General features: G+C 39.8%; 1 protein-coding gene across 4 annotated transcripts in view; it reads left to right on the top strand.

Moving 5' to 3' along the window:
• dock4b (dedicator of cytokinesis 4b) overlaps positions 1-11,906 on the top strand; it is a 138,539-nt gene extending 126,633 nt beyond the window's left edge. For 3 of the 4 annotated variants that reach the window (XM_039601241.1, XM_039601240.1, XM_031750593.2), the window contains 3 exons: positions 2,262-2,378; positions 3,128-3,189; positions 9,470-11,906. In XM_039601241.1, coding sequence (XP_039457175.1) covers positions 2,262-2,378; positions 3,128-3,189; positions 9,470-9,925 — 635 coding nt within the window. In that variant the 3' untranslated portion in view covers positions 9,926-11,906. The remainder of the gene's footprint in view (positions 1-2,261; positions 2,379-3,127; positions 3,190-9,469) is intronic. The other variant, XM_039601242.1, reaches the window with a different exon arrangement.
• The last annotated feature ends 14,517 nt before the right edge of the window (positions 11,907-26,423 follow it).

The following is a 26,423-nucleotide window of genomic DNA, read 5'->3' as shown; positions in this document are numbered from 1 at the left end:
ATTATAATTTCAAAATACTTAAACAGTGTGATTATAAACCAAGCGCACCCGTTTCCCCCCTGTTATTGCCATTTCTTGCAGCAAAACAAAAAAGAACAACTCTCAGAACAGTTCTTTAAATAATTATAGAGGATTTGCGGAAAAGACACATTAAAAAAAAGAGCGAAGAGCGTGGATGCGGTAGCTTCCTTGTGACTCGCACACAAACGCACACCTTTCCATGTGATTCAGCTGTGATCTGTAAATAATGCAGCGAGAGATGCACAATATGGTGTCGAGACACCTACAGGCACATAACGTAATAAAAGGTGTTAGAATTAACACGAAACCTGCGAGTGGCATTATCTGCGATGAACCTTTATTTCTGACTCTGGAAAGTGTTGTTTATAATATAACATTCGCTGTAAAACATGATAGAGGAATATTGCTTTGCTTTATTTTTGTGTTAAAGGGCTGCTCAGCAGTTGAGTCCAGAGACATCAGGCCTACCACAACTTTCGAAACTGTGACCTAAGTACTCAGTCACAGTGGGATGTCAGTTATGGTGCATGATTACCTTTTATTTTTTACTGAAATGTCTGCGCTCTGAGAGCCGAAGGAGCAACTTGAGAGCTTGAGATCTGATTGAATGTGACCTATAAATCTCACCACTAAACATCGTCTGAGATTTCGTAACAAAAGCTACAGTAAGCTTTTAAAGAATGTTTATGAGCTGCAAACTGAAAGTTTTGTGGCTTTAACCATAAAACCCCAAAAGTCTGCCCTGATTTAAATTCTGCCTCTCTCCTCCTTCAAGTTTGGCAGTTTGGGAACCTCTGGATAGCTTCCAGTAGAGGTTTTTTTCACTTTTTTTTTTTTTTAAATGATGAAGTTCTCGCCACTTGCTCTTGTGCATTTGTGATGCGCAATGGATCGGCTCTAATGTGTCAGAACAGCACACATTAAATTTGATTTTCATTTTGACGAAGAGGACAAAAATCTCTGTGATTCCTCCTCATTGCAGCAATAAATGCCACCAGGCGCAAAAATCTCCCACCTCTTACACGCAGTCTTCTCTCTGCGCTCTGTCAATACCAACAGCAAAACCCAGTTTGCACTGGCAAAATGCCTTAGTAAATCTGCCCTAAGGTTACCCTTTAATGCAAAGCTAGTGAATGATCTAACTCACATGCCTCCAGACATTAAAGAAGAACTCTCTGTTTGCATTCTGACCCCAGATGACAAATTCAGAGTGCACAACTCAGTAAATGTTGAGCAAGCACGCTCCTGGTTGTGTTTCTAAACATTGCCCAAGCTACTTTCAGACTAGGGCTACTGGGACTATTTCATTGAAGATTTCTCTTTGGTGTCTGGGTTGAAGACATGATTTTTCAACATGAAGTTTGGGTTGGTTTGATACAGCAAGTATCAAGTTAGAGGTGCATGGTGAAATCACAGATGGACGTGTGCAAGTGGTCAGGAGAGGATCTAAAAATAACAGGAGCCCTGCAAGCGGTCTAGATGTGACTAAAGCAGATATATTTTATTCTTATAAGGTTTTTGCTTTTCAGGCTAAGATTTCAAACATTTTTGATGCCAACTTGTGCAATCAGCACAATCAGAATTGTACAGGACGCACCAGAAATTATCACTAGATTGCATTTGGTCAATTGTAGGACAGTGAAGGCTAGAGGTAATTCAGTGTGTCAACAAAAGAAGACCAGACCCAAAAAATAAGCTGGTTGGCAGTTTTTAAGATCCTTAAAACAGAACACTAGAAAAACAGCAATCAGAGTTCAAAACACAGCTTTTTTGGACCAATCAAAACCTCTGAAAAAATTGCCTAATCAGGACTTGTTGTGAACAACAACCTTTGCAAATGCCATGAGTCTCTCCTGGAGGATTTGCTAAATCCTGAAGTATGTGGCATCACACTTTTCCATCTCCCTTAGAAATGGCGAGGAGTGAATTCTGTCATGTGTAATAATCCAAACTGTTCTAATTTTGGCAGATGGAAGTCATGTTGCATCTGATCACTCATCACAAGCAGCTGATTGATAATTTCTTCTTTTAGGATCTTTAAATGGTTGAAATTGTCTCTGTGCTCTAAACTCAACAAACACTTTGCAATTTAACTTGTGGTAGTCATCTGATCACCCTCAATATGTTGTCAACAATCATACCATCCATTTAAAATGTGCAACATTTCACTGTGTTCTCATGTTATCCTGTGTAACCCATACCTTGTCATGTGATATGTCGTGTTTTTGTGTACTCTAAAGTGAGGCCCGCTCCCAGTAGTTGGAGCCTAGACAGTGTCAAAGTGGGTATGCCACACTCCTCTGACTCTGGTGGCAGAATGCTATGCCCTCCTGTACCTCCTAGGCCACCGTACTCAGGTAAAAGGAAAAAAAAAAAAGCTGATCCAAGAAAATGCTCCAGTGACGAATGGTACTAATTTTCCAGTCTGACTTTTGACACCCGGTGCTTACACCACCTTTTCTTACTAAAGCATTTCCCATCTGAGGCACTGTTTCCTGTCCTTCTGCTCTTACAGTGGCAGCAGCATTTCCTTCACTAACAGTCTTCAGTTGTTGATATTTCTCTCTATAAGATGTTCAAGTGTGAACAAGTGTGGAACTCTCTATGGAATTTTAGATGGCTGAAGTTAATGCCAATTAAAATTCCAGTCAATTCCAAGTTTCTTGTTTTTTTTTCTTCTTTCAATCCCCTTGAGAAATGCATGTCATTACATTTCAACAACAGTTTTTTTTTCCTCCACCAACAGCTCAAACTCTCTTTTAGTTATTTACTTATTTAAAGATACACCCGTGTTGACTTATTCCCTGGTGTTTCCTGATGTATTGCACTGCCCAGCAGCATAATAAGCAGATGGAGTGTTTTTCTTTTTCTGCCCTCTCTGCATAGTGCAGTAACAGCTGTTGGATGTAAAAACAGCTTAAGGCGGTCCAAAGGACCTGCAGCACATCAGCGCTTATTTTGACTCATTGACGCTTTAAGCCACTGCCCCCTCTTTGCTCCAAGTGTGTATGTTTGCGTGACTCATGCTGTGTCATCCTTGTGAATGGAAGAAAACACTTCTCTAATTTTTATTTTACCTCTCTTTCCTCTCTCTCTCATCTGCCAGGCTCCTCGGCTAAAAACATGAGGTCACAGTCTCCTGTTCCCACATCCAGATCACCGCAAAAGGTTAGTTCCTTTTTTTCCTTTTCTCTTTTAAGTTTCTTGTTACTTTGCTGTGACAGCCTGACCCTGCTTAAGCTGGTCATAGTGTTAACAGAATGAGAATTGAGAATTTTATATCTTCTTATTTTTTATTTTTTTGACAAATGTTTTCTTGCACAATAACATAAGAAGGTGATACAAGGTTGTAGGAAGTACAGTCACATGAATTATCAATTTTCAGTGCTTAACAAATTTATTAGACCAACCCCCAGTTTAAGGTTTTTAAATCCACCTCTTTTCACTGTTTTAATCAAAGTGATACTTTGAATGCTAAAATATGACATTTTTTATCCATCAAATTTTAAATGGAGTGTTTTACCAAAAAAGCAGAAAAAATAGGGAAGCGCATTAATTTTTGATTAGAATGCCAAATTGCAGTTATTTACTGAGATTCCTTAACAAAAAAAATAGTTTAATGGTTGAATGTTACGCTTGATTAATATCTGACTCCTCGGAGAACTTGAATGGGATAGCTCAAATTTGTAAAAATAGGAATTCAGTTTGTTATTCGCCCAATAAATAAAAATGTCATTTTTAGTTTTAAACATGTTTTTGACAGATTTCGAAAATATATGTGTGTTTTTTGTTTTTTTTTTATCACAGGTAAGGTCTAAGAAATTTGTTAACCATTGTACTTAATAACTTTCAGTATTTGATAAAATTAGAATTATTCATACCCTTTCTTAGTATACAGTTCCGATTATTCCTCCAAATACTTCTTGTAGATGATCACATTGTTTCTACAGGTCACCACAGGGGTTTTGGCCAACTTCTCTTTAACCACCTTCTCCAGGTCTTTAATGTTTTTTTGAGTTTGTTGGCATGAATACGGTTGTTAGTTCTTGCTGCCCAAGAGCAGGTTTTTTGGCATACTCCTTCGTATTTTTGTTGAGAAGCTGTATATACTGGTCCTGTTTCACGATTCTACTCACTTTTGCCTGGTTTCCAGGCCCATTTGTTGAAAAATAACCCTATAGCAGCAGAGCATTATACTCCCGCCTCCGTGTTTGACTGTTGGAACCGTGTTTTTGAGGTTGAAAGCGTCACCTGTCTTTCACCAAACAAACCCTCTATACCTGAAATGACCATAACTCTGATACCTAAAAACTTAGATCTTCATCCAGGTCAGCTTTTTCAAAACCTAGATGAACTTTTGTGTGCCTGTTTTGGAAAAGTAGAGTCTTCCTTGGCTGGCATTCATAAAGGCCCCCCTTGTGCAATGTTTGCTGCAGTGTCTGCTATTCTATTTCTGTAGAATACCCTCGTTTGTGATGTGTGGGTTACGGTTGGCCTCTTGTAATACTTTTCTTGTGAGATGGGACATCACCTTGTGCTTTCTAGAACATTCCTTCAGGTGGAATAACATATACTTGTTAATGATGCTCTGGACCGTGATTTTGGGACTTGGAATCACTTGGATATGGCTTTGTAGCCCGTGGCATTCTTGTAAGCATTCAAAATATGTGACCCAAGGTCCTTACTTAGTTCTTGCTTCTTACCAATGGCAGATGTCCTAGTAGGGACCATGAACTGACAGTGTTTCTACAAACTCCCTTCAGTTTATAGCTCCCAGAAATGCTCTAGAAATCGACAAAGCTTAGTTTTTTTGCCTGTAGAGAAATCCGGAGCACAGTTTGGGTGTGCTAAAATATCCGCGCTGTAAACCACAATTTCCTTGATACTGAGGAAATGAGAGGCATGAATAATTTTGGACAGAAAAAAGTAAAAATGAAAGTATTGGTATTTTTATTGTTATGCTAATGATGTGAAATAAAAATGTATCTGGATTGTTCCATCTCAGCTATAATTCTTTTATCATAAGGAAAATCTCACCAACTGAGTTTTTATGTACAAGAGAATTTTAAAAGATTAGATTTTTTTTTAGGTGGATGGATCATTTGGGGCATAACTGTACGAATGCAATAACATTAGCTGCAAAAATACCTGTGTCCATGCCTTTCAGTCCCAAGGCTTGCACTTAGTAAATCCCAACAGTAGCTTTTTAACACCAAGAGGTTTTTTTTAAAAACAATCTTTTTTTCCCGCTGGCACAGACTGTTTGTAAAGCTGTCCCTTAATCTGCTCACTGTAAACACCGACTGAGCCCAACTGGGAAAGACCCGGTCCGACTGAGCTTCATCTGTCGGCAAGTTGAAATCATATTCATAATCAGCCTGACAGACGTTAAGCAGCAGCCTCGGGATCTTTTTCCTGTACTGGTATCCTCTAGCTAACCAGCTGCAGGGTCTTTATTGTACTCTGTGTCAGCCATGAGACTGGGGGAGCTTTGCATTACTGTTCAGTGAAACCATTAACAGCTCCAGTGCTGTTAATGGTTTTCATGTAGTTTCATGTCACACCTGTCCCAAAGTGTCGAAAAAATGGGACTGGCTTGAGGGCATACAGTGTATTAAGTAACTCTACACCTGGTAGAAACCAACAGTTATACTCTGAGTTAGAATTCAAGCTCTAGGACGATGTCACTCTGTGTGCTCGTCAAAAATATGCAAAACCAGATGGAAGGATCTGTCAGTGAATTTAAAAGGAACCCCGACTATTATGACAAGTTACTCTAAATATGTTACAAATGATCTCTCCTACATAAAAATACTACATACTTGAGAATAACTACAATTTTTTCATTATACATTAAATCTTTGTTGTTTAAAACTATTTTGGAGCTGTGGGAGCGGCCATGTTTTCGCACACACAATGCATTCTGGGACGATGACATGTATTGGTTGTCGGCAGTATTGGCGCTTTCGTTTCAGCTAACCTGTTTTGTTTCTTATAGTGTAGCAATGGTATTAATTAACTTGCCTATTAGTGACCTGGTTACGACTTGATAGACCAGCACTATACCGTCATGGAGGCTAACTAGGGCTGCCCAAAGAACATCTGAATTAAGACATACGGCTTCACAGTTTTGGTGCACTGTGATGCATGGAGAATTTGTAAAAATAACGATATCGTAATTTCACTGTATAAAAAAAAGTTAAAATTTTATTAATGTCTTTATCATGTGGTTATGTGACACCATGGATAGCTGCTGCTATAAAATTGAGCTCTTTACAACAAACGCTCTCAGTCTCCGTTGCCATTGGCAAGCAGTTGCCGCATAGACACCAGTAGTTTTCCCCAACTCTCGCATGCTTGTGTAGCGGATTGCTTTCATCTTCATCTAAAATAAGTACTGGTTGACTATTTTCATCCTCTCTCAGTTTGCTCTGGTTCAAACTGGGAAGGTTGAACAGAAGCCATTTCCAGTGTGCTGCTAACTGTGAACTCGATGCGGTGCAACCGTATGACGTCACTACCCAAAGTGCATTGAGAAGTAAATAACAATGGCGGTCTACTGGTAAATCGGTTTTACATAAAATGTGCTTAAAAGGAAAACATTTTAAAACCACATATATATTATTTAAAGCACAGTACATATTTTAGCGGAAACATGACTTAATAGCTGGGATTCCTTTTAAATTTCAAAGCCTGAACCCTATTTGTTGTGTCTGTTTTTCCTTTACTATTAAAGTGACGAGCTGCTGCAGTGAATGTTCCCCTCAACATCTTGACTGGAATGTTTTGAAAGAAGTTTTTTTTTTTTTTTTTTTTTTAATGTCTCTGACCTCAAAGTTTATCTACAGATAAACCTCACTTTGTTTTTAAGCTTGGATTTATTGATGATCGTCTTAATACCAGTCTGCAAATGCAGAAGAAATCTGGGAAACGTTAACTAAGCAGTGAGTGAGCTCTTAATGAGGGTAAGAAGTTGTTTTGAAACGCTGTCTAGTCTTCTGCTAGCTGCTATCTTATTTGTCACAAGCGGGAGTGCTGAACTCCCAGCGTCGTCACAGGTGTGATGTCTCCTCACATGTGACAACTGCCACGTATGCGGCTGCTTGTGTGCGTTTCCCACCACTTGTGTATGAAACAGAAAGAGAGAGAGAGCGAGACACTGGATACCAAAGTGTGAGTGACAGCTTGGCGCTCAGCGTGCTCAGTGTCAATCAAATTTGTGTGTGGCAAAGTGTGTTGGCACGTTTGTTTGCGTGCGTGCTCGATGTGGCGATAGAAGAAGCCCGCAGCGAAGTACCGAGTGCCCATCACAGCACAGCCTGAGATGGATCCTCTGTGGACCTCCAGCGGGCCCCATTATCTGGCACATGAGCGCACCCATGCCAAACGCACACATCAGTCAGTGCAGCCAGAGGCCTATTACCAGACCACAAACCCCAGGACTGCAGTGAACCTGCAGAAAACACATGGTGCAAGTCTGACAGGGCTGCACTTACTCATCTCCAGAGGTGGAAAACTGGGTCAGGAGTTTAAAGTACTTGTCAGCACTGTATTAAATATACAGATTTTATCACGCTCGGACAAATGTGAAAAGGCTTGTGCAGTCGTGCATGTCAAATACATCTCTTTGTGCATGCCCCTGTAGCAGGAACAATGCAACCTTACCGATCAACTGTATACTCCACTAGATCCAATTATTTTCAGCAGATATAATGGCAGCATGGTGTAATTGCTTAGAAAAACATTTTGATGAGTGATCGGATTTTTGTTGGAGGGAAGTGCAGCATATTGTGTTTTTTCGTCTCGGTGCACAGGGCCGGTTGATGGAGTGAAGAAAACCTGGTCCTTTCATTCTGTTCACCGACTACGTTTTTAAGGTTATTCATTGTTGCCACACAGCTGTGTTAGCACACGTGTTTTAGCCAGCGCAATAGAGGGGGGGGGACAACAGGTTAAATGGTTATCACAAGCGACTCATGATAATTAAGACGAAACTTACATGGCATATGTGATTTACAGAATATTTTTGTCATGCACCTAAAGTTTTGTTCATTTGGGAGGGAAACATAACCCCAGCATGGAGGTTATTTCATGGTGATGGTAATTGACATGAAAAAAAAAGCGTTGAGTGTGCATTTGGTTTTAAAGAGCTCTCCTGTTTGGCTCTGATGTCAGTTTGCAGATTTAATAAAATCCTGAGATTTTGCTCTGTTTTTTCTTGTTTTCTTCTTATTTTGTGTTATTGAATATTAGTTATTAGAAAGTGTTAATAGATGAATTATCAATTATACTTCGGATTAAGATCCTCAAAAATATCACTATATATATTCTTTTTTTTAAATTGTTATACTTTTTAATTTCCTCTTCAGTATTACTCTGCTTTCACGCTCCGTAATTCAAATGAAATTAAAAAAAAGAAGAAGAAAAAAACTACTGAAGTTGAAGGCGGTCATTTTTTTTTTTGATTTATAAAAAAAAAAACAACCAAAAACCCCAATCTACTGTTTGTCTGTTATTGTATTTTAGTTACCCAGTTAATTGTTTACCAAAAGAAATGTCAGAGAATATCACAAAATCTTATCAGTTTTCTTGTGTCTTCTTTCTTCCAGAGGTGACTTTCCTTTCAAAAGGGTGTTTTTTGTTTGTTTGCTTATTTAAATTTAGCAACTGCTTAAATGCCAAGTTCTCTCACATCAGACAAAGAAACACAGCGAATCTTTGTAATTAAGATTCTGGCGAACAGCTAATATTTTGATATCCTTATTAAAAAATCGAGTAAAAGTAAAATAATTCTTGTTTTCACTCTGATTACAAGTTTCACAACAGCTTCACCTCTTATTCTGTCTGTAGCTATTCTGACATCAGTCATTGTAGGTTTAGTGTACGCAAACATTTAAGATTATTTTCTGTTTATTAGGAGATATATGAATGGGAACTTCTTATCTGCTCCCCAGATCACCTGTGGTGTACCTCAAGGATCCATTTTAGGGCTTATACAGTCATGTGGAGAAGAAAGTATGCCTTATTGAAGTTGTGTTTTATGTGTCGGGACATAATTCAAAACTCTTCTGGGCCTTAGAAGGTCTTAAAAATAGGTACATACAAATCCCAAAAAGTTGATTCTTTTCATCTGGGCGTAGTGTTTTCAGGTGAACAGAATGAACTTTTTTGGACTTGGATGATTGAGTATGCATCAAGACAGGCAAATGCAAACTTTTGATGAATAGCAACAAATGACATATTGCATTTTTCGTAATACTATTTTCCCTATAATCTCTACACCACTTAGATTTTTATTTTTATACAAAAACACAATTACTAAAGATTGATTTGATTTGCTAGTAGCATCACTGTTGTTGATGATATCCATGTCCCGTACCGGAAAAGCTCTTTCTCTGTGCAGTGAACTACAGTATTTTTAAATAAAGTCTCCTATTTTTCAATCTAGACCACAGTGCCACCTTTCACCCCTTCGCCCACTGAGTGCCAATCTGCCAGTCTGGTCTCCAACTCCCCAGTCCTGTCCGGCAGCTACAGCAGCGGCATATCCTCCCTCAGTCGCTGTAGTGTGTCCGAAGCTTCAGGAACCGAGTTCCCCACAGGTGACCATCCGCCCCACCAACTGCCTCCACCTACCACCTTGCCAAACTCTGTCTCCAGTAGCTCGGACGAGCCCATCCGCAGAGAGAACAAGACACCGCCACCCTACAGTGTGTACGAGAGGAACAACCCCCGCAGGCCCGTGCCGCTTCCCCACAGTCTCTCCATTCCCCCACAGACGGACCCCCCGGCCCTGCCGCCCAAACCTCACCAGCTCCGCACAGGCAGCATGAAGTTGGATGGAACCGCCGACCCTCGAGTCCCCAGACCGAGGCCTCTGCCCAGGAAGGTGTCCCAGCTATAGGTGCTGGTTACAGAGCACACGAAAGGAGATGGCGGGGAGAAAAAAAACTGGCATATTTTGCACTTTTCTACATGGCACTCACTTTTTTTTTTTTTTAGAGACATTCAATTTGGCATTCCTGACCTACACTCCAATAAAAGACACAAGCCTACACATTAACAGGCAGTCTAGAAACTGAAAAGCTGGCAGATAACAAAAGTTTCTTTTGTATTTACTAGAGGGCATTGCATTGACTTTGACTTGGTCGTTCTGCACTTTTAGCTCTAGTACATACAATAGCTCACCACAGTCAGTTGTAACACCACACGTTTACCGAACACTCTAGAAAAACACAGTTTTGATAGATGTAATAATCTCAAATATATGTATATTGGTATATATGAGAATTGTTTTGCCTTAAGTATTGGAAACAGAGTCTTTTATCTGTGAGTCTTGCACGTTTTTTTTCCTTAACAGCTCAGTATATTTGTATACTGTACGGCTAAAAAAAAGGTGCTAGAGGCCTCGAGTATGCATTTCATTGAAGTGTAGTAGACAACGGTGTGTTCTTATTTTCACATCCACATAAGCAATGGTACAAAAACCTCAAACTTTGAACTGATACTAACAAAAATGTATCGAATTTAAAAGATCTAATACCTGTGTTGTTGATTTTACAAATTCGACTGCAGTTGTGACCTTATATTCGTTATTAATATGCAGTAATACAGAAACTCTGGCAAATGCAACTTTGGCACAATAATGAGAGCAGTTTTACTTCATGTGGTCACATTAAATTTGAAACCTCAGCAGACCTTTAGTGGGATTTGAAATCTAAAGAAACCACTCTGCTGCCATTCTTTCTTCTGAAATTTGAACATTATTAAATCAGTGACTTGCTAAAATTACCCATAGTGACAAGAAGAGTCTGGACCAAACACATGGGTAAAGGTAGGTGCAGTTTCTACACAGAGAAACTGGAATTTTTACAATGCCCATTGCCATTAACGTGAACACATCCTATTCCTCCTGCATGATGTATATGACAACAGGGAGGGGGGGAGGGGATCGAGTAATGTGCCAAAGGAAACTGAACAATGTGCTGTCGAGAACCTTTTTCTTTTTTTAAACTGGGACCTGGAATCAAGAAAATTGGAGAAGCTGAAAAAAGGGTCTCTTTTTCCCTGTTTTCCTAATAAATAATAAACTTTACCCCAAAATCTAAATTAATCTTTAACCTACTGATAAGACGAAACTTTCGAAAAGCACAAACAATAGCTTATCGTCCGCATTATGACCTGTACTGTTATTCTAAAGTCTTTATTTGACAAAGCAGTAATTGGAGCAGATTTTCACAGTCAGCAGTGACCTTAAAACACATGAGGAATGATGTTGTGTTGGGAAAATATTTACAAGCTAATCACTGACAAATATTTGTACAGTTGACGTCTACTTTCTGTTTAATTAAAAAGAGGACGTGAGTTGACTTCTCAGCACAACCACATCGCATTGCTGCAGTGAAGTAAATGTTCTGTGGCAGGCAAATTTCACACTGTTTTGTAAAATGGAGACATTTTTTTTTTTGGCATAATATATTAATAAATTCAATCCTGTGCAAAATGTTTTTGGGTCGGGGGTGGGAGTGGGTAGCTTTGGTATTGTTTGGATATGTTTCATTTTTTGTATGGTTGATTTACTTTTTGATTTGTTGTGAATTATTTGAGATTAAATATTCACATTAATCAGCACTTGAGAACCTGTAAATTAAATGAGATTAATGTAAGTATGCCAAATATAAAATTTGTGTATTACAATTAATGTAAATATTGTGTTTTTAACAAAATGTAGCTATAACAATTTACAGCTTTGAATGTAATGTTGAAGCAGCAAATTATTATTATAAATGTTCAAACTTTTATGGTTTTGTGAGTGTAGAAAAACTGAGGTCATGCATAATGACTCCTAACTCATTTACAAGTTCAATAAACTGCCCTATGTCATACATTTGAGTGATTTCTACATTATGAAACCTTGTGGATGGTACAACACTGTGCAAAAGTCTTGGGCTACCAATCATTTCTGTATATTTTGCAAGTAAAATGGGAAATGGGTGCAGGGGTTTACTAAAACATTTTCAAATATCTATCTATCTATCTATCTCTCTCTCTCTCTCTCTCTCTCGGGCAAACACAGAGTTTGTAAAACTCTAACAAGCTTGAAGTCACAATTTATTCTTCAGCACAGCCTGAACTCTGTTAGTCAAGCTTTTCTCTGTAGGTAGTGTTCATGAACAGTTCTCCAGGATTCTTGAAGGAGATTCAAAGCCCTTCTTTGGATATTGTGCCCCCCCGTTAAGATAATCCCACATTGCTTCAATAATGTTGAGGTCCAGCCTCTGGGGAGGCCAATCCATGACTGAGAGAAAAAAAACACACAACAGAACACTATCTAGGTATGCTTTTATTAAATTGCCAGTATGTTTGGAAACATTAACAGGCTGAAAAATGACACCGTTGTCAATCAAACGCTTTACAGATGGTGTTTCATGGTGGATCAAAATGTGATACGAGTACATTATTAATTCCATCAATTTTGACAAGATCCCCAACACCACTGGCTGAAATACAAACCATGACAAAACCTCCACTGTGTTTTACAGATAGCTATACACATATACTGTTGTATATCTCTCCTGACACACTTAATAAAACTAGCTAAACCAGAAATGTCTAATCTGGGAATCACACTGATGATGTAGAAGTCTCAAAAGCTCATGTACAAAATATGATACACTTGGCTATAAAGGGTTAAGAATGGCTTCTTGACAGCCACCCTTCCACTAAGACTATTTTCTGATGAAGCTTTGGCAAACTGCAAATGGATCAACTGTCGGAACACATCACTCGGGTCCTGCGGAAGGTCTTTATTAGATTATACAATAAAGTATATATTATAAATATTATACAATATTGGGCGATTGTGGCTCAAGAGTTGGGAGTTCGCCTTGTAATCGGAAGGTTGCCGGTTCGAGCCCCGACTTGGACAGTCTCGGTCGTTGTGTCCTTGGGCAAGACACTTCACCCGTTGCCTACTGGTGGTGGTCAGAGGGCCCGGTGGCGCCAGTGTCCGGCAGCCTCGCCTCTGTCAGTGTACCCCAGGGTGGCTGTGGCTACAATGTAGCTTGCTATCACCTGTGTGTGAATGTGTGTGTGAATGGGTGGATGACTGGATGTGTAAAGCGCTTTGGGGTCCTTAGAGACTAGTAAAGCGCTACAAATACAGGCCATTTACCATTACGGAGTTTCAATACTTTTCAGGTTTTTAGGCCTGCTATTTTACACTGCAAAATATTATTTTATGTGTGTCATCTTTATAGTATAGTTATCTTTAGTTAACTATACAAGAAATACTAAAGAAATGGGAAAATTAAAGTGTCTAAAGATACCACTTAATATTGGTTCTTTGCAAAGTTGTCTGTTATGTGTAGACACAAAATTGATTCATCTTTTGAGTTAGATGCCATCTTTAAAATGCCTGAATGATTCAAAGATCAGCGTTAAGCAGACTGACAACATGGTCAGGTACAAGGACTGGACTGAAAAAGAAAGAAAAATCAGCCAATGTCCAAAGAAAAACTTTCAGAGACCTTCAGAAAGCCAGGAGAATTGTTACTCAAGACCACTTTAAAAATCTGAAGAAAGTGTAGCTTCTTGGAAGCAAAATATGAAGAAATAAGGTTTGACTCGAGAGATTTGCACAGTATTATAAGCCTGTTTCATTTTGTTGGGTGCAGGACATTCACAAGGCAGAACACTTCTGCTTCTGCAAAGAACTGAGTTGATTTACCGTGAGTGATGAATCTGCCTCTTCAGTGGTTGTGGATGGGAGGCAAGCCTAGGAGCATGTTGTTGCTTCTGGTTAGGAGAGTCTATTCGCTGGACACAGCTTTGGTTTTGGGCAGATAGTGTAAACAGTTCACATCAGTGCACTTTTTGTGTGAAATCGCAAACTGTAAATAGAAGAAGTGGCTAGCAACTCAAAAGGGGAATCCGTGAGGAAAGACAGCTGCCAAAAGAGGTTAGAGTCAGTTCCACATTATGTAATGCTTCAGGAGTAAATCTGCTGTGAAGTAATATTTTGTATCTTTGCCTCTTATTTTCAATAACCTTACTACAGCAACATGTAGCATGGAATTTTGAGGTATTTAAAATGAAAGGACAAAGCGGACAAAAGCAGATTAAGGTTGCTCGACTGAAAATGATGAGGCTTTATTTGAACAAGGAATTCACTAGTTGTTACAAGCAGGTTCCTGATGATTACATAACAGGCCTTTTTTCAGCAAACCCTTTGGCTCATCATTGAACAGCACAGGTGTTGCTCAGCATGTGTAATACCATCACCCTTAAGTCAAAGCAGCTACGTGGAATTCACTACGACAGTCCAAAAACCGTATGTACTGCCACACTCTGGCTCACTTTTCAAGAAGAAAGCAGAAGGGAGAAGACTATCTGCAGTCTAGCAGACCACACAGTCAGTAAACCATCCTATGTATACAAATGGACTGACTGATAGATTTCAGTGACAGCCTGGAGGTATCAGATGTACTTCTGTTACCTTTCGTTGGGTGCAAGACATTCATAACACTTGTCTGCTTCTGGCATGGTCTTGACACGGTTAGCATAATTGCCTCATAGCAAAAAGGTCCTGGGCACGAATCTGCTTCCTTTATGTGGAGATTGCATTTTCTCCTTCGGAGGGTTGTTTCTGGGGTAGTCTGCCCTTTTCCCACAGTCCAAACACATGTATGTTAGTTTAATTGGTGATTCAAAACTGGCTGAAGGTGTCAATCTGTGTCTGCATAGATACTGTGTTTCTTGCACCAGTGCCACAATAACCAATATTACTGGATTAAGAATTGTGGTTTGATGAGATGAACAAATTCCTAGTTTTAGACCACTAAGATGTGAGGTTCAGACTGACATAGACACCCCCCCCCCCCCCACACACACACACACACCACCCCCACCGCCATGGGACACGTTCAGAGGGTGTTGAGGAATGCTCTCACCCAATAATCAGCACAGCAGTTGCTGCTTGACAGAACCGACTGAGGGACCTTGAACACATGCAAACCCCCTCTCTCTTTTGCCTATAAAGATACTGTGCGTGCAGCGTGGGAAATGTTCACACTTTCACCTTGTCAACACTCATCATAATTGTTGGTGGTTCGCTCTGATTTGACAATTATTATGTCAGGAGTGAATTTCCAGCTAATCGCGGAATCTCCTCGCAGCACGGGTAGTATTACAGTAACTGGGAGAGAAGTGCCTTCGCCATTCAGCGAGCCTGGGACAATTGTAGTCGGTTACAAACCTCAGCGGGCTTGTCGGTCTGCTCATTATTGAGAAAAGAGCTGCCTTTTGCTTGTAGAAGAGGCAAACAAAGCCTATACCGGCTAAAAGGACAGGAGAGAGTTAAGTAGGCGACAAATTTCTGCTGATCCCAGACACTGACATTTTCCATGGGCATAGATATCTTCCTTACAACAAAAGGAAGCATAGCTGGAAGGCATGAGGCTGTAATAGCATGTAAATATTGTGAACCCGCAGAGCTCCTTGTAATTGTAAAGATGTTCAACACCTTTCTAAGAGATGCAGCGTTCATTATATCCAGAATGAGGTTTTTGCTGCAGTTTAGCCCTATTATACAAGCACTAAGCATCCTCCGTTTATAGCATTCATGGGTGATGATACATAATTATCAGGGGAAAGGCAGTGCTAGGTATTAATTTAAAATTGCCTGGAGCGAGTTTTGGAGAACACACAGCCGCAGAGAAACCCAAGGTATTTGTCTCGCTCTGCAAATCTCTCCAGGGAGAGGGGGGGAAGCTGGAGGAGCTCTGCAGGGAGCAAAGAACCTCCATCTCAGAGGCAACACTGAAGGAAGTTTCAAAGAGAAGCTCGCAAGAATAGATGGCGTGTTTTATCTTTCAGCTCCACTCCTATATCTGCTCTGTTGTGTTCGGCAGCTTACGGGGGATTTTCACCTGACAGATTCAAATACTCCAGGTTGTTTTTAATGGCAAGATGAGTGAAGTTAATTTTTTTTTAACTTGTGCTGTCCTCCTCAGAAGACTATTGCCTCAGTTGAATGGGGAGTTGACTGGTAGTTTCAAATGCTTTGAATGCTACGGAGTAGCGCGAGACAAAAAAAAGAGATCAGGGAAATGCAGGTGTGTGTATGTGAAAGAGAGATTGTGTATTATTGTAAAAGACACACTGTATACAGTATATTCAGTAGATTTGTGCAGTGGTTTTCTAAAACTACTGCAGGAAGGTTTGGTGCAGAGTTTCAAATGTGTGATAAAAAGAGGGACAGGGCCAAAATACACTTCAGTTATGATACTTAATAGACGACTTAGCTGGAATCCAAAGTATTCTACTCCATAAACCTTTATATGAGTAGTTCTAGTGAGTAGTAATGTGTCAACATCTGAAGGTGACATCTAAAAGCAATCACTATTGACTTAAAAAGGAGGGGAAAATGAAAAAAAGATCACAGACTGTATAAAGAAAATGGATCCAAGTCTGAAACGAAATGTGCATTATTCCTAACGGACAGAAGGGGGCATTACTTGTGGTTGGAAAAAAAAGTCTGGTTGTATCAACAGGTACCTTCCAGGATTGAAAATTTATGTGCAAATGTGCAAATGCCATAAACTGCAGTTCCTCTTACAGCCACTTGGGGCTGGCTCTAATGGTGAGTCATTACCCCATAAATCAACACTGAGAACCCTGTTTAAAGCACTAAAAACTGTTTTGGCGTAATATACCAACGATTCGTCACGTCCCAAGGCGTTCCATGGGAATGCGAAAGGTGACTTTCTGCATTCCTATGCTACGCGCCAGATTGTGGATGAAATTGAATAGAATGATGCTCTCGTGGTAACAGACGTTCCAGCTGTGTATTCCAGCCCTAACCCTAACCTTACCCCTAACATAACCTTATCCCTAACGTTAACCACCACTTTAATCATCACCTGAATCGTGTTAGATAGCGTTTTCCAAAGCGATTTAAGTAAAATAAACGTACATGTGTAGATTCATTCCAAACGGTTCTTATGTTTCCTTATTTTTCCGAACTCGTAATATAGGGACGTGTTGGATGGCCGAAAATGTAATATACCGATGATTTGTCATCCTGGTCAAATGTTACGCTTTGGGAGTGAGAACGTGTTGGTTTTGGCCTGCAGTAGTTCCACCTTCAAAACAACTCACAGATATAACACACATACTGGATGTATAAGGGGTGCCTTTTGGTGCATTTTATCATTATCTGGCTACTAACATGGCAAACTCTGGTGTAGTGCCTTTGCTAAAATGTGTTTAAGCTGAAATGACTTATCACATCATTATATGATTTAATTTTGTATATTCTATGTTTTTGATAAAGGAATATCATCAAGAAGGAGAACAATTCCTGCAGACTATTTAAAGAGATTACAAAAGGTTCTACCTGATATAATGTGTTTCCGTGTATGTTGGCACATGTTTCAAGAAACCGCTGCCTCTTTATCTCAGTAAAACATGGGGAAATAAGGGGAGGCTCGAGACCATTGCACAGTACTGGAACTGGTATCATAGCAGCTGGTGACAACTTTCTTTGTTAACGTGGGCTTTCTGCTTCAGGGTCTGTGCATGCTCACATAAAAAGGGGCATCTGACGTGTCACTGAAGTCTTCTTCTGCACAAAATGAATCAATTTAGCATTGCTTTCTTCATTCGGAGAACCTTTCAGAGGAACAGGTGATGCAGATCTATAAAGAACATAAAAATATAACAGCGCGCTGCAAATAAGTAGGCCAGATGCTGAAGAAAATAATTAATTTGGTCATTACAAGCACACTGAGCATTAAAATAAGTATATTTATATATTTTATATTATGGTGCAAATTTATATCATGCTTACAGGACACTATAAATGGAAGAATTTGTGAAAAAGTGGCACTCCCAGAACACCTGCTTCATATCAGGTTATGTGTTCAGCATAAGTTTCCATGGTGATCTAGCCACCCACTGCCATCATCATATTTTATTTTTGATGCAGCAAGCTTATTGTATCTGTGGTGTATTTAAGCCTTAAATCAGCATTTGGGTTGTTGTATGTTGAAACAGCTCCTGTTGAATGAACACAGGAATCTTCAGGATGCTTGAAAAATGAGAGCGCAGGGCATTCCAAGTTTGGAGGTTAAAACTTACTTGAAAACATGAATCACTAAAAGAAAGTATTTGATCCAGTGGAAGCCTTTGCTCCTTACAAAGAAGCAGAGCTGCATTCCTTAAATTTCAAGTTTAAAGGGAGAGAGATGTGAAAGTAGTTAATCCCAAAATATTTGAAATTATTCCGCTTTTTTAACTCGACTTACCCCTATGCTTGCTAGTTCTAGAGACTCTTTTATCCAGACAACTCCACTCTTCTCATTAGCATATGGCCGTATCCTTTCCAATGAGTCATCCTCCAAAGGTCAGCAAATGGCGACCCTGTTTACTGAGCTTTTGTGTCTGCCAAGGGTTCTCGATCCTTGCTTCCACTCCAGCCCACGTGGTTCAGTAGTCTGCACGTCAGGGCCAGAGGGCAGCTGCATCAAAGCTTGCATCAGGCCAGCCATGTTTAAAAGGTAGTCTTTTGCCCTTATCCAACCTCTCACTGTCACCTGCACTCACTCTCCATGGGGCGTATATTAAATTAAATGTTAGGCTCTTTCCTTCCCCCATCTCTTGGGTGATTGCCTTAGTTCTGCCTGGCTAGTTTGGCCGTGAAGCGGCCTTTCTTGTTTCTCCGAGACACATGAATAAACATAAGGTCAGGTGAGATTTTGAAGCATCGTCTCCTCAAGGGTTTGCTGTGGAGTTGAAAACCAGCTCAGGGGTTAACATCAGGGCAGGAAGGACAGCACACAAGTGAGAAGTAAGTCTCCCTGCTCAAGTCTAGGATGCAATTTTGAAACACGACTTGAGGCCAACCTAATCATGAAAATATCTACGTGATTTATTGCACAATAAATACCTGCCAGTGATTACCGGTGATGATTCTTCATATTGGTTTATTATGTCTTAATTAAGATTGCTTGTGTTAATCAAGTGTTTAATTGAACAAGTTTTGTAATAGGAACAAGGCTTCAGGCCCTAACAAAGCTGAAGCCTCTAAAGAACCCACACATTGCTATCGCGGTCTGTTGTACAGCTACCTAACTACTCCTTTAATGGCAAATCATTTTACCTATATTTATGTTAAAATCATTTTTAACAGTATTCAGCTACTTTCACTGCTTTGTTTATCACAAACTCACACTTGTTTACATAGCTATAAGGAAATAAAACCACTGTTCACTGAGTAGGCTAGTAATACTGAAGACAGAAACATAACTGTACCCGCTCAACATAACCTGTGAATGGCTTCTCAACATGCAACCTCTGAGATTAAGTTATTAAAGTTTAACAAACCTCGTGGGCCTCAGAACTAACTCTCCCATGGAAGTGCCTTGAATTTGCATTCTGTCAAATTACCCTACTGATTTATAAGCTCACTATTTTCCTAATGATTTTTTTTCTTAGCTGCTAGTTCGACATTTTATTCTATACAGCATGATGAGGTCGTATTTAGAGTATTGTACAAAATGTAGAAGAGTACCCTACCTTGCTACCCAAGCTAGTGCTAGTATTAGCTGATCAACACTGAAATATTGTCAATATACGGACGCCTTCATTTTTCAATTAAAAAAACAAAACAAAAAACAATTCAGCAGTGCAAAAATCCTTATTAAGTCATTAAAAATGTCGTGCATGAATCGTTAGTGATGGCATAGTGGCTACGTCCATCATTACAGTTGAGGCTTTAACACACCCGATGCATAAAATCTGTGCAAATATTTCAAACTCACCTATTTTTAATCCAGCTATTCACACCAACCATAATTTCACTGGACAAATTTGCAGCATTTATTTTAGGCAATAAATGGTCGATTTTTTAGATCCGAATAAACCAATCTGACCAATCAGATAACTGCATTTGGCAACAAGAGCACTTTTAGCTCTGAACATGCACCCGTACTGAATATACAACGATATGAAAATTGTGAAATTGTAAAATAATACTATTTTATCACAAACACACATCGGCTCACTGAAATTGTTTCCCTGTTTCCTCAGATGTGGTCCTAACTCTTCCAACAAGAGCTCAATGGTCCTGTGTAATGGCCTTTTGGCTCACACCACCAGTGAACAGGCTCAGCAACACCACAAAAGACGACAATTAAAATGCATGATGACAGAATTATTTCCAAAGAAATAATTATCTAGACTTCAGGCAGTCATTGACTGCAATTGATTTTGATGCTGAAACCATCAAAATACTGTATAAATTGTTGTAATTCCTAAATAGTCAATGTAATATTTTGGTTAAATGCCCTAAATTAATGCCCTAAACTAATTAATTAAAGTCACATTTTGTAGAAGCCTCTAGACCATTAATAAACCATTAGAACAGTAATTTAAAATACAGTATATTCCAGAATAACATTCAACTTTTACATGAACTTGCATCACCAACATACACACACTTGAATCAAAGTTTCGTGTCATCTGCTAACAATAGCTGGAAGCGGCAGCAGTGGCTTCCATCGCTCTCAAATTTACAAAGTGGCTCCAACTGCTTTGCAATTTCAACAAAAAAGCTACTTGACTGCCACAAAGAAAAGCACAGACAATTTTTTTTCTGCATCTTTCTGCAAACTATTCATTCTGCTGCTTGTTTTCAACTGCCCTGATATTGTCAGTGGTGTTTTAGAAAACAACACTGTCAAAATCTGGTGCCCCTGGTCGGTGATGAACACGGGCTGGCAGCAGGGGGTAAACCATGGAAAGGATAATGCACTGCTTGAGCATGCATGGTTTGATTCCTGTAGGAGAATGACTTTACTGGACTATTACCGCTTCAGCTCAGCAGCACTGAATTGTTCTTTTTGTTCTGTCAGTGGAGCTCTGAGGGGTTTCTCACAATGAATTCCTATTGATTTTTCTGGTCATGTCATCAAATTGTGTGTGGCTTGAATCGTGACTACTGTTTTCTCATCTGCTCCCTGAGGTTCTTCTCCTCTATTAACTTTTTATCCTATTTGGTTGGGGCAAAACTACACAAAAGACAAGCAGAGTGAACACCGGGCTGAAACTGGGAAATGGAAGTAAACACAATGAGCAGACCTGCTGTGTAAGTCACTTGTCAAATGAACTTCCAGGAAATTCGTTGAATGTTGATCCTCAACCTCTTTTTTCCATTGTTGTGAACATTAGACTAGAAAATCACCACCACATGGTGCCTCTTCGGTGTAGCTGTTTAAGAGATGCAGTTTTCTGCATGTAAATGCAGGTTAGTGTAAGTGAGTGGATGCTAAATGAAAAGTATAATAGTGAAATTATTTTGTACTCTTTAAAGAGTAAGCAGAAAATACGAGAATATTCCAGAGTTAGAACATACATCTCCGTCTCTTGTATCTTCCCCTCCGTCTAAACTCCTCCCACCTGATGGTAGCAGGCCAATTAAAGATAAATGTTGAGTTTGGGTCACATAAAGAAATTGAAAACCTCTCCTCCATGTCAAAATCCTTTGCCTTTGACTTTCTATAGACTTTTTCTTTTGTTCTTTGTATTATTTAATACCAGCCTACTGATATGGTCTGAACAGACCTGTAATTAGCTAAAGTCTGTCATTATGAACTAGTTACTTTTAAACCCAAAGAAAAATATTCTAGATCCATTTCAGGCCTCTTAAATTACAGTATCACAGACCATAAAGGTCCTTAGTTGTCGGAGGTGATACAGGCGCTGCCTAGCCTTCTTGGTCTGGACCTGAATGTGGGCAGCCCATGTCAGGTCTGAGGAGATGTGGACGCCAAGATATTTGAAGGACTGCACCCTCTCCACTGGAGCTCCATTGATGAAAATGGGTTTGTAGTCTCTGTGCTGACTCCTTCTGAAGTCCACCACCAGCTCCTTGGTCTTGCTGACGTTCAGCTGGAGGTGGTTGTCCTGGCACCATGATGCCAAATTCTTCACTTCGTCCATGTAGGCCGCCTCATCGCTGTTGGAGATGGCACCCAACACCACTGTGTCGTCAGCAAACTTCACAATGGTGTTGGAGCCGTGGGTGGCCACACAGTCAGAAGTGTAGAGGGAGTAGAGCAGTGGCGAGAGGACACACCCCTGTGGTGCTCCTGTGTTGATGGTGATGCTGTCGGAGACACACCCACCCACCCTCACCACCTGAGTTCTGCCGGTGAGGAAGTCCAACACCCATGCACACAGACGGCTGTTGAGTCCCAGGTCCCTCAGCTTTGTGAACAGTCTGCTGGGCACTATTGTGTTAAACGCTGAACTGTAATCAACAAACAGCATTCTCACATAGTTACCCTGTTTCTTGTTTCAGTGATTGTCTCTGTGCTCTCGGCTCACAGCAGCTGAGATAGGCTCCAATCCCACTGTGACTCTGAATTGGATAAATGGAAGAAAATGGATGGATGGTAAGTTTAGTTAACAAGGTGTAACTATAAATTTTATAGGTGCATTGGCTCTGTATGTGGCTAGATCCACTTCAAAGAAAGTTAAATTAATGCTGGTTAACAGCAGCTAATGCTAAAGGTGAGCAATATAATTGCAGATGATCCGAAATCCATGCAATGGTATACAAATCCAGATATTGCAGCACAAAATATTAAATCAGAATCAAAATACTTTATTAATCCCAAAGAAATTATATATGTATTTATTCAAGGAGGAAACCCTAAGAACACAATGATAACAATACATAATACCCCTGGACCATGAAGTATCTGGCTTTAAAGATTCATTTCTGCTGTATAACCAGTGAATTTATGGAGATTTGCTTGCTTATGTAGCAAGTGTCAAGTGGCCTTTCAAGAACTGGTTATTATGGATTGTGGATTTTTTATTTTTTTTTATCCATTACAAGCCTTACTGGAGTCTCACCTGTGTCCATAAAGTCTTTAAGTCTCTGTTCAAAACACCACACAGTTTGCTTTATTGCCTCCAAATTCAATGTAGAATAAAAACTGTTGCTCAGGGGGTTAGCTGTTTGCAGTGCAGCTGCTTCAACACTACGCCTCCACTCTAAACAATGAAACTGGCTACTCCAGACGTGAGAGCAATGTGTAGGCGGTATATATATGTGCACGGAGAGCCGGTATCCTAATGTAAAAATAGACCAGTCTTCAGTTTCTATACTCTACCCTTTGTATGCACATCCATTGTACACAAATTTTATACAGTCAGCATGAATATTCATTAATGCAAGCAAATTGCAACTTTTATGCTGGAAACTAGAGATAAACTTTATTTACCATTACCGTGTTGCATTATAGCATGTCATGGATCAAACTCTTTTTTACATTTGTATAGACAAGCCAGCGTATTACTTAAACACAAGGAAATATGAAAAGATCCTTATGATTTAAAATACGTTTTTAGAAGTATAAAGTAAAACTTTCCATAGTCATCCATATCCACACCTCTTCGAGTCAAATATCATTAATACTTATAGCACCTCCATCTTCAAAAAGTTCTGGACATCGCTTTTTCTCAAGCCACTTCAACTACCATCTGTGGGTGCTGTACATGTTGATAGAGAAGTTCAGCACACTATAATATGCACGGCATGCTTCTAGTCTCTCGCTCGCTCTGTGTGATAGTTCAGCCATCTGTTAATGTGCTGCAGTCTTAATTATGCCCTCATCACACTAAGTCAATCAGAGGTGTGCCTGAGCCAACTGTAACACACCTAGCACGGCCTTTACCAATCAATAAACTATCCTCGCGGGACTGCTGTAGCTCTCACCAGCTCAGGGGGTCTCAGTCAGTCAGTCTCAGCAGATTGGTTGGGAATCTTGCCATGTTTTTGCTGGAGGTGCTTTAAAAGGCATGTTTGTACACATTGTATCTGAAAGCCAAATGTGCACTGTGTGTGTTGCTGCATGTTAACGCCTTACTTCCCAACTTTTCATGCAGATCAGTAAAGCTGTCTGATAGTTCAGTGGTTTGCGGTCAGTGATCCACTACTCAGTATACCGCACTGCCTAAATGCATGCAAGCAATTTTTCCTTGAATACTGTGCTTGTTCAGGAGTTTCATAATGCAATGTGCTATGCAGTCTGGTCTTCTCGTGCAATTTTGTATAAGTGGTTGAGAAATTTCCAAGGCCTTTAGTTTGATAACAGCAGTGTTGAACATTATTGAGAGGCAGAGGAGACAGATGTTGACAGTGAGCAGTGGTAGGAGTGAACTCAGTAGTCATAAAAAAAATAAGTAAATCCAGTGACCTATGTGGGACGTCTGTTTCAGCAAAATAAGCTACTTATATTGTGAACTTTAACAAAGATGAACCCGAGGTTATTTCAGAAAGGTTAAGGTTTAGTTCAACATTAATATCCATAAGACTGCAGGCAAAACAAGCTGTATTTCTCTGGGCATGCTGTTTCTGAGCTGCAATCCAAAGGGCACAAAATCTTACAAGGAAAAACACAGTTTTTTAATTGTTTTACACCTTTTTATATATGCATCTTCTTTAAGGATTTCCATTCTTGTCTGCAAAGAAATAACAAGCAAAGATGATGCATTCTTTATCCCAACTGTAATCCTCTTCTCACCTTTAGGAGCATGAAGTTTGCATTTTTTGGATCCCTAAAATTTTTTGCATCTCTAAATAAGAAGAGGTGTTCAGATTAAGGGCAGTGCCGATTTCCTGGTTATCCAGTGATGCATTTATGGGCACGGCACGTATGGCTGTACAGCACCAGACTACCTGGCGGGTCTGTTACCATAAAGGTGTAAAAATAGTACAAAGCTTATCGGCCCACTCGATCAATTTAATGGAGACCTCTACTGATGTCATTTGTTAATGAGCTGAATACACTTGATTCTGGTCATTTATTCACAATGCTTCTCCAAATTTGACCCTTTGTAGTTCCTCAGTGCACCGTTTCACTCAAACATTAACATTCAGCCGACCTTATTCCGCATCATTCCTTGGTTCAAAAGTTCATGTGAAGAACCGCCTGTGTACCTAGCATTTCTCCTCTTCCCAGTCTGCTGTCTCTCCCTCAGTGGTCTATCAGGCCTCCATCAGAAGCTTGGCTCTAATCTGCCGACTCAGGGGTGTGTTTCCTGCATCGGGGCTGTGGCCCAATCCATCTGTCTTCATCAGTGAGCTGGGGCGGCTGTGGGCTTGGGCCAGCAGGACCCCGGTAAGCACCAGCTGCTAGCTGCCTTTTACACTGATTCCCACCAAGTGGGACATATTTACAGTACAGCTAGCTGCCTGGTAAGATTGGAGGACCTTTCAGCTCTTAGCGCCTGGATTTTTATTTTTTCTCATGTGGCTTCATTCTGGTTACCTATTATTCTCTTAGATTTTCCACGTCTCCACAGCCAGTGCTTCTTCTACCTTTTAAATTCATCTGTCATGCCCATTTACATCATCATCTGCCCATTTACATCTATCCACATCTCTAATATCTGTGTAGATATGAAAGAATGGAAGTCAGTTTATTGTCAGTCCTAAACAAAGACACAAACCTTTGATACTTTATGATATTTACACCATGTAGTTTTTTTTTTTTTAATCTAACAGATCTAACAGATGTTCATTTCCAGTTCTCACCCCAGCCATTATCTCTGTTGCGATAGCTTTAGTGCGATATAAATTTATTTGGGTCAGTCCGCCTTGTGCAGCATCGATTATGTGGTTCCATAATGCATTCCCAACAGTACATCTAAATTATTATTATAGATAAAGGTTACTACAGGAAAAGAACAAAAAATATATGCCAGGTTTACACATGTAGGACTCCAAAGTCTACTGCACTATTTTCCTGGAATAAAATTGATTTTTCTTTCCATTATTAAAAGGGTACTTGATCTTTCACATAATTGCAGAATTTTGATGACAAATTCTCAGCACCCACAGCCTAAAATGAAAACAGAAAACGTCATGATTAGCCCTTTTAGCCCTTTTCAAAAGTCTTAATAAGGTAATTGTGGCAGTGTTGCCTGAATAAGACAGAAAAACTCAAGAACTTAGCCATACAAGATCCCAACGCCTGCTAGGATTAATGAACTAAAAGTATTGCTAATAGTTTTAAGAAGGACATAATTATTTGCTTATAGAAATAATGCAAAGCTCAGAGGCAAGTGACCTTGTGGATGATTTGAAGGGGCTGCTACTAAACATGGTAAGACACTAAGCAAATTATCTTGCTTATAAACACCAGGCTGGCCTTTAGCTCCTATTGAATAAGGCCATGGGCTCTGAACAAGGAGACTGCTTTAAGGAAACACTGGGCCATTGCTCCTTCCTATGGAAATCAGTTTGGGTCTAAATGGCAATGAGATTAGCACAGTACTGATCTGACTCTTTGATTTCCTTTCTACCTAAATACAAGCTCCCCTTTCCA

The sequence above is a fragment of the Oreochromis aureus genome, linkage group 17, assembly GCF_013358895.1.
Source record: "Oreochromis aureus strain Israel breed Guangdong linkage group 17, ZZ_aureus, whole genome shotgun sequence".
Classification (NCBI taxonomy): domain Eukaryota; kingdom Metazoa; phylum Chordata; class Actinopteri; order Cichliformes; family Cichlidae; genus Oreochromis; species Oreochromis aureus.
The sequence above is the reverse complement of the archived record's forward strand: the minus strand, read 5'-3'. Positions and strand labels throughout refer to the sequence as shown.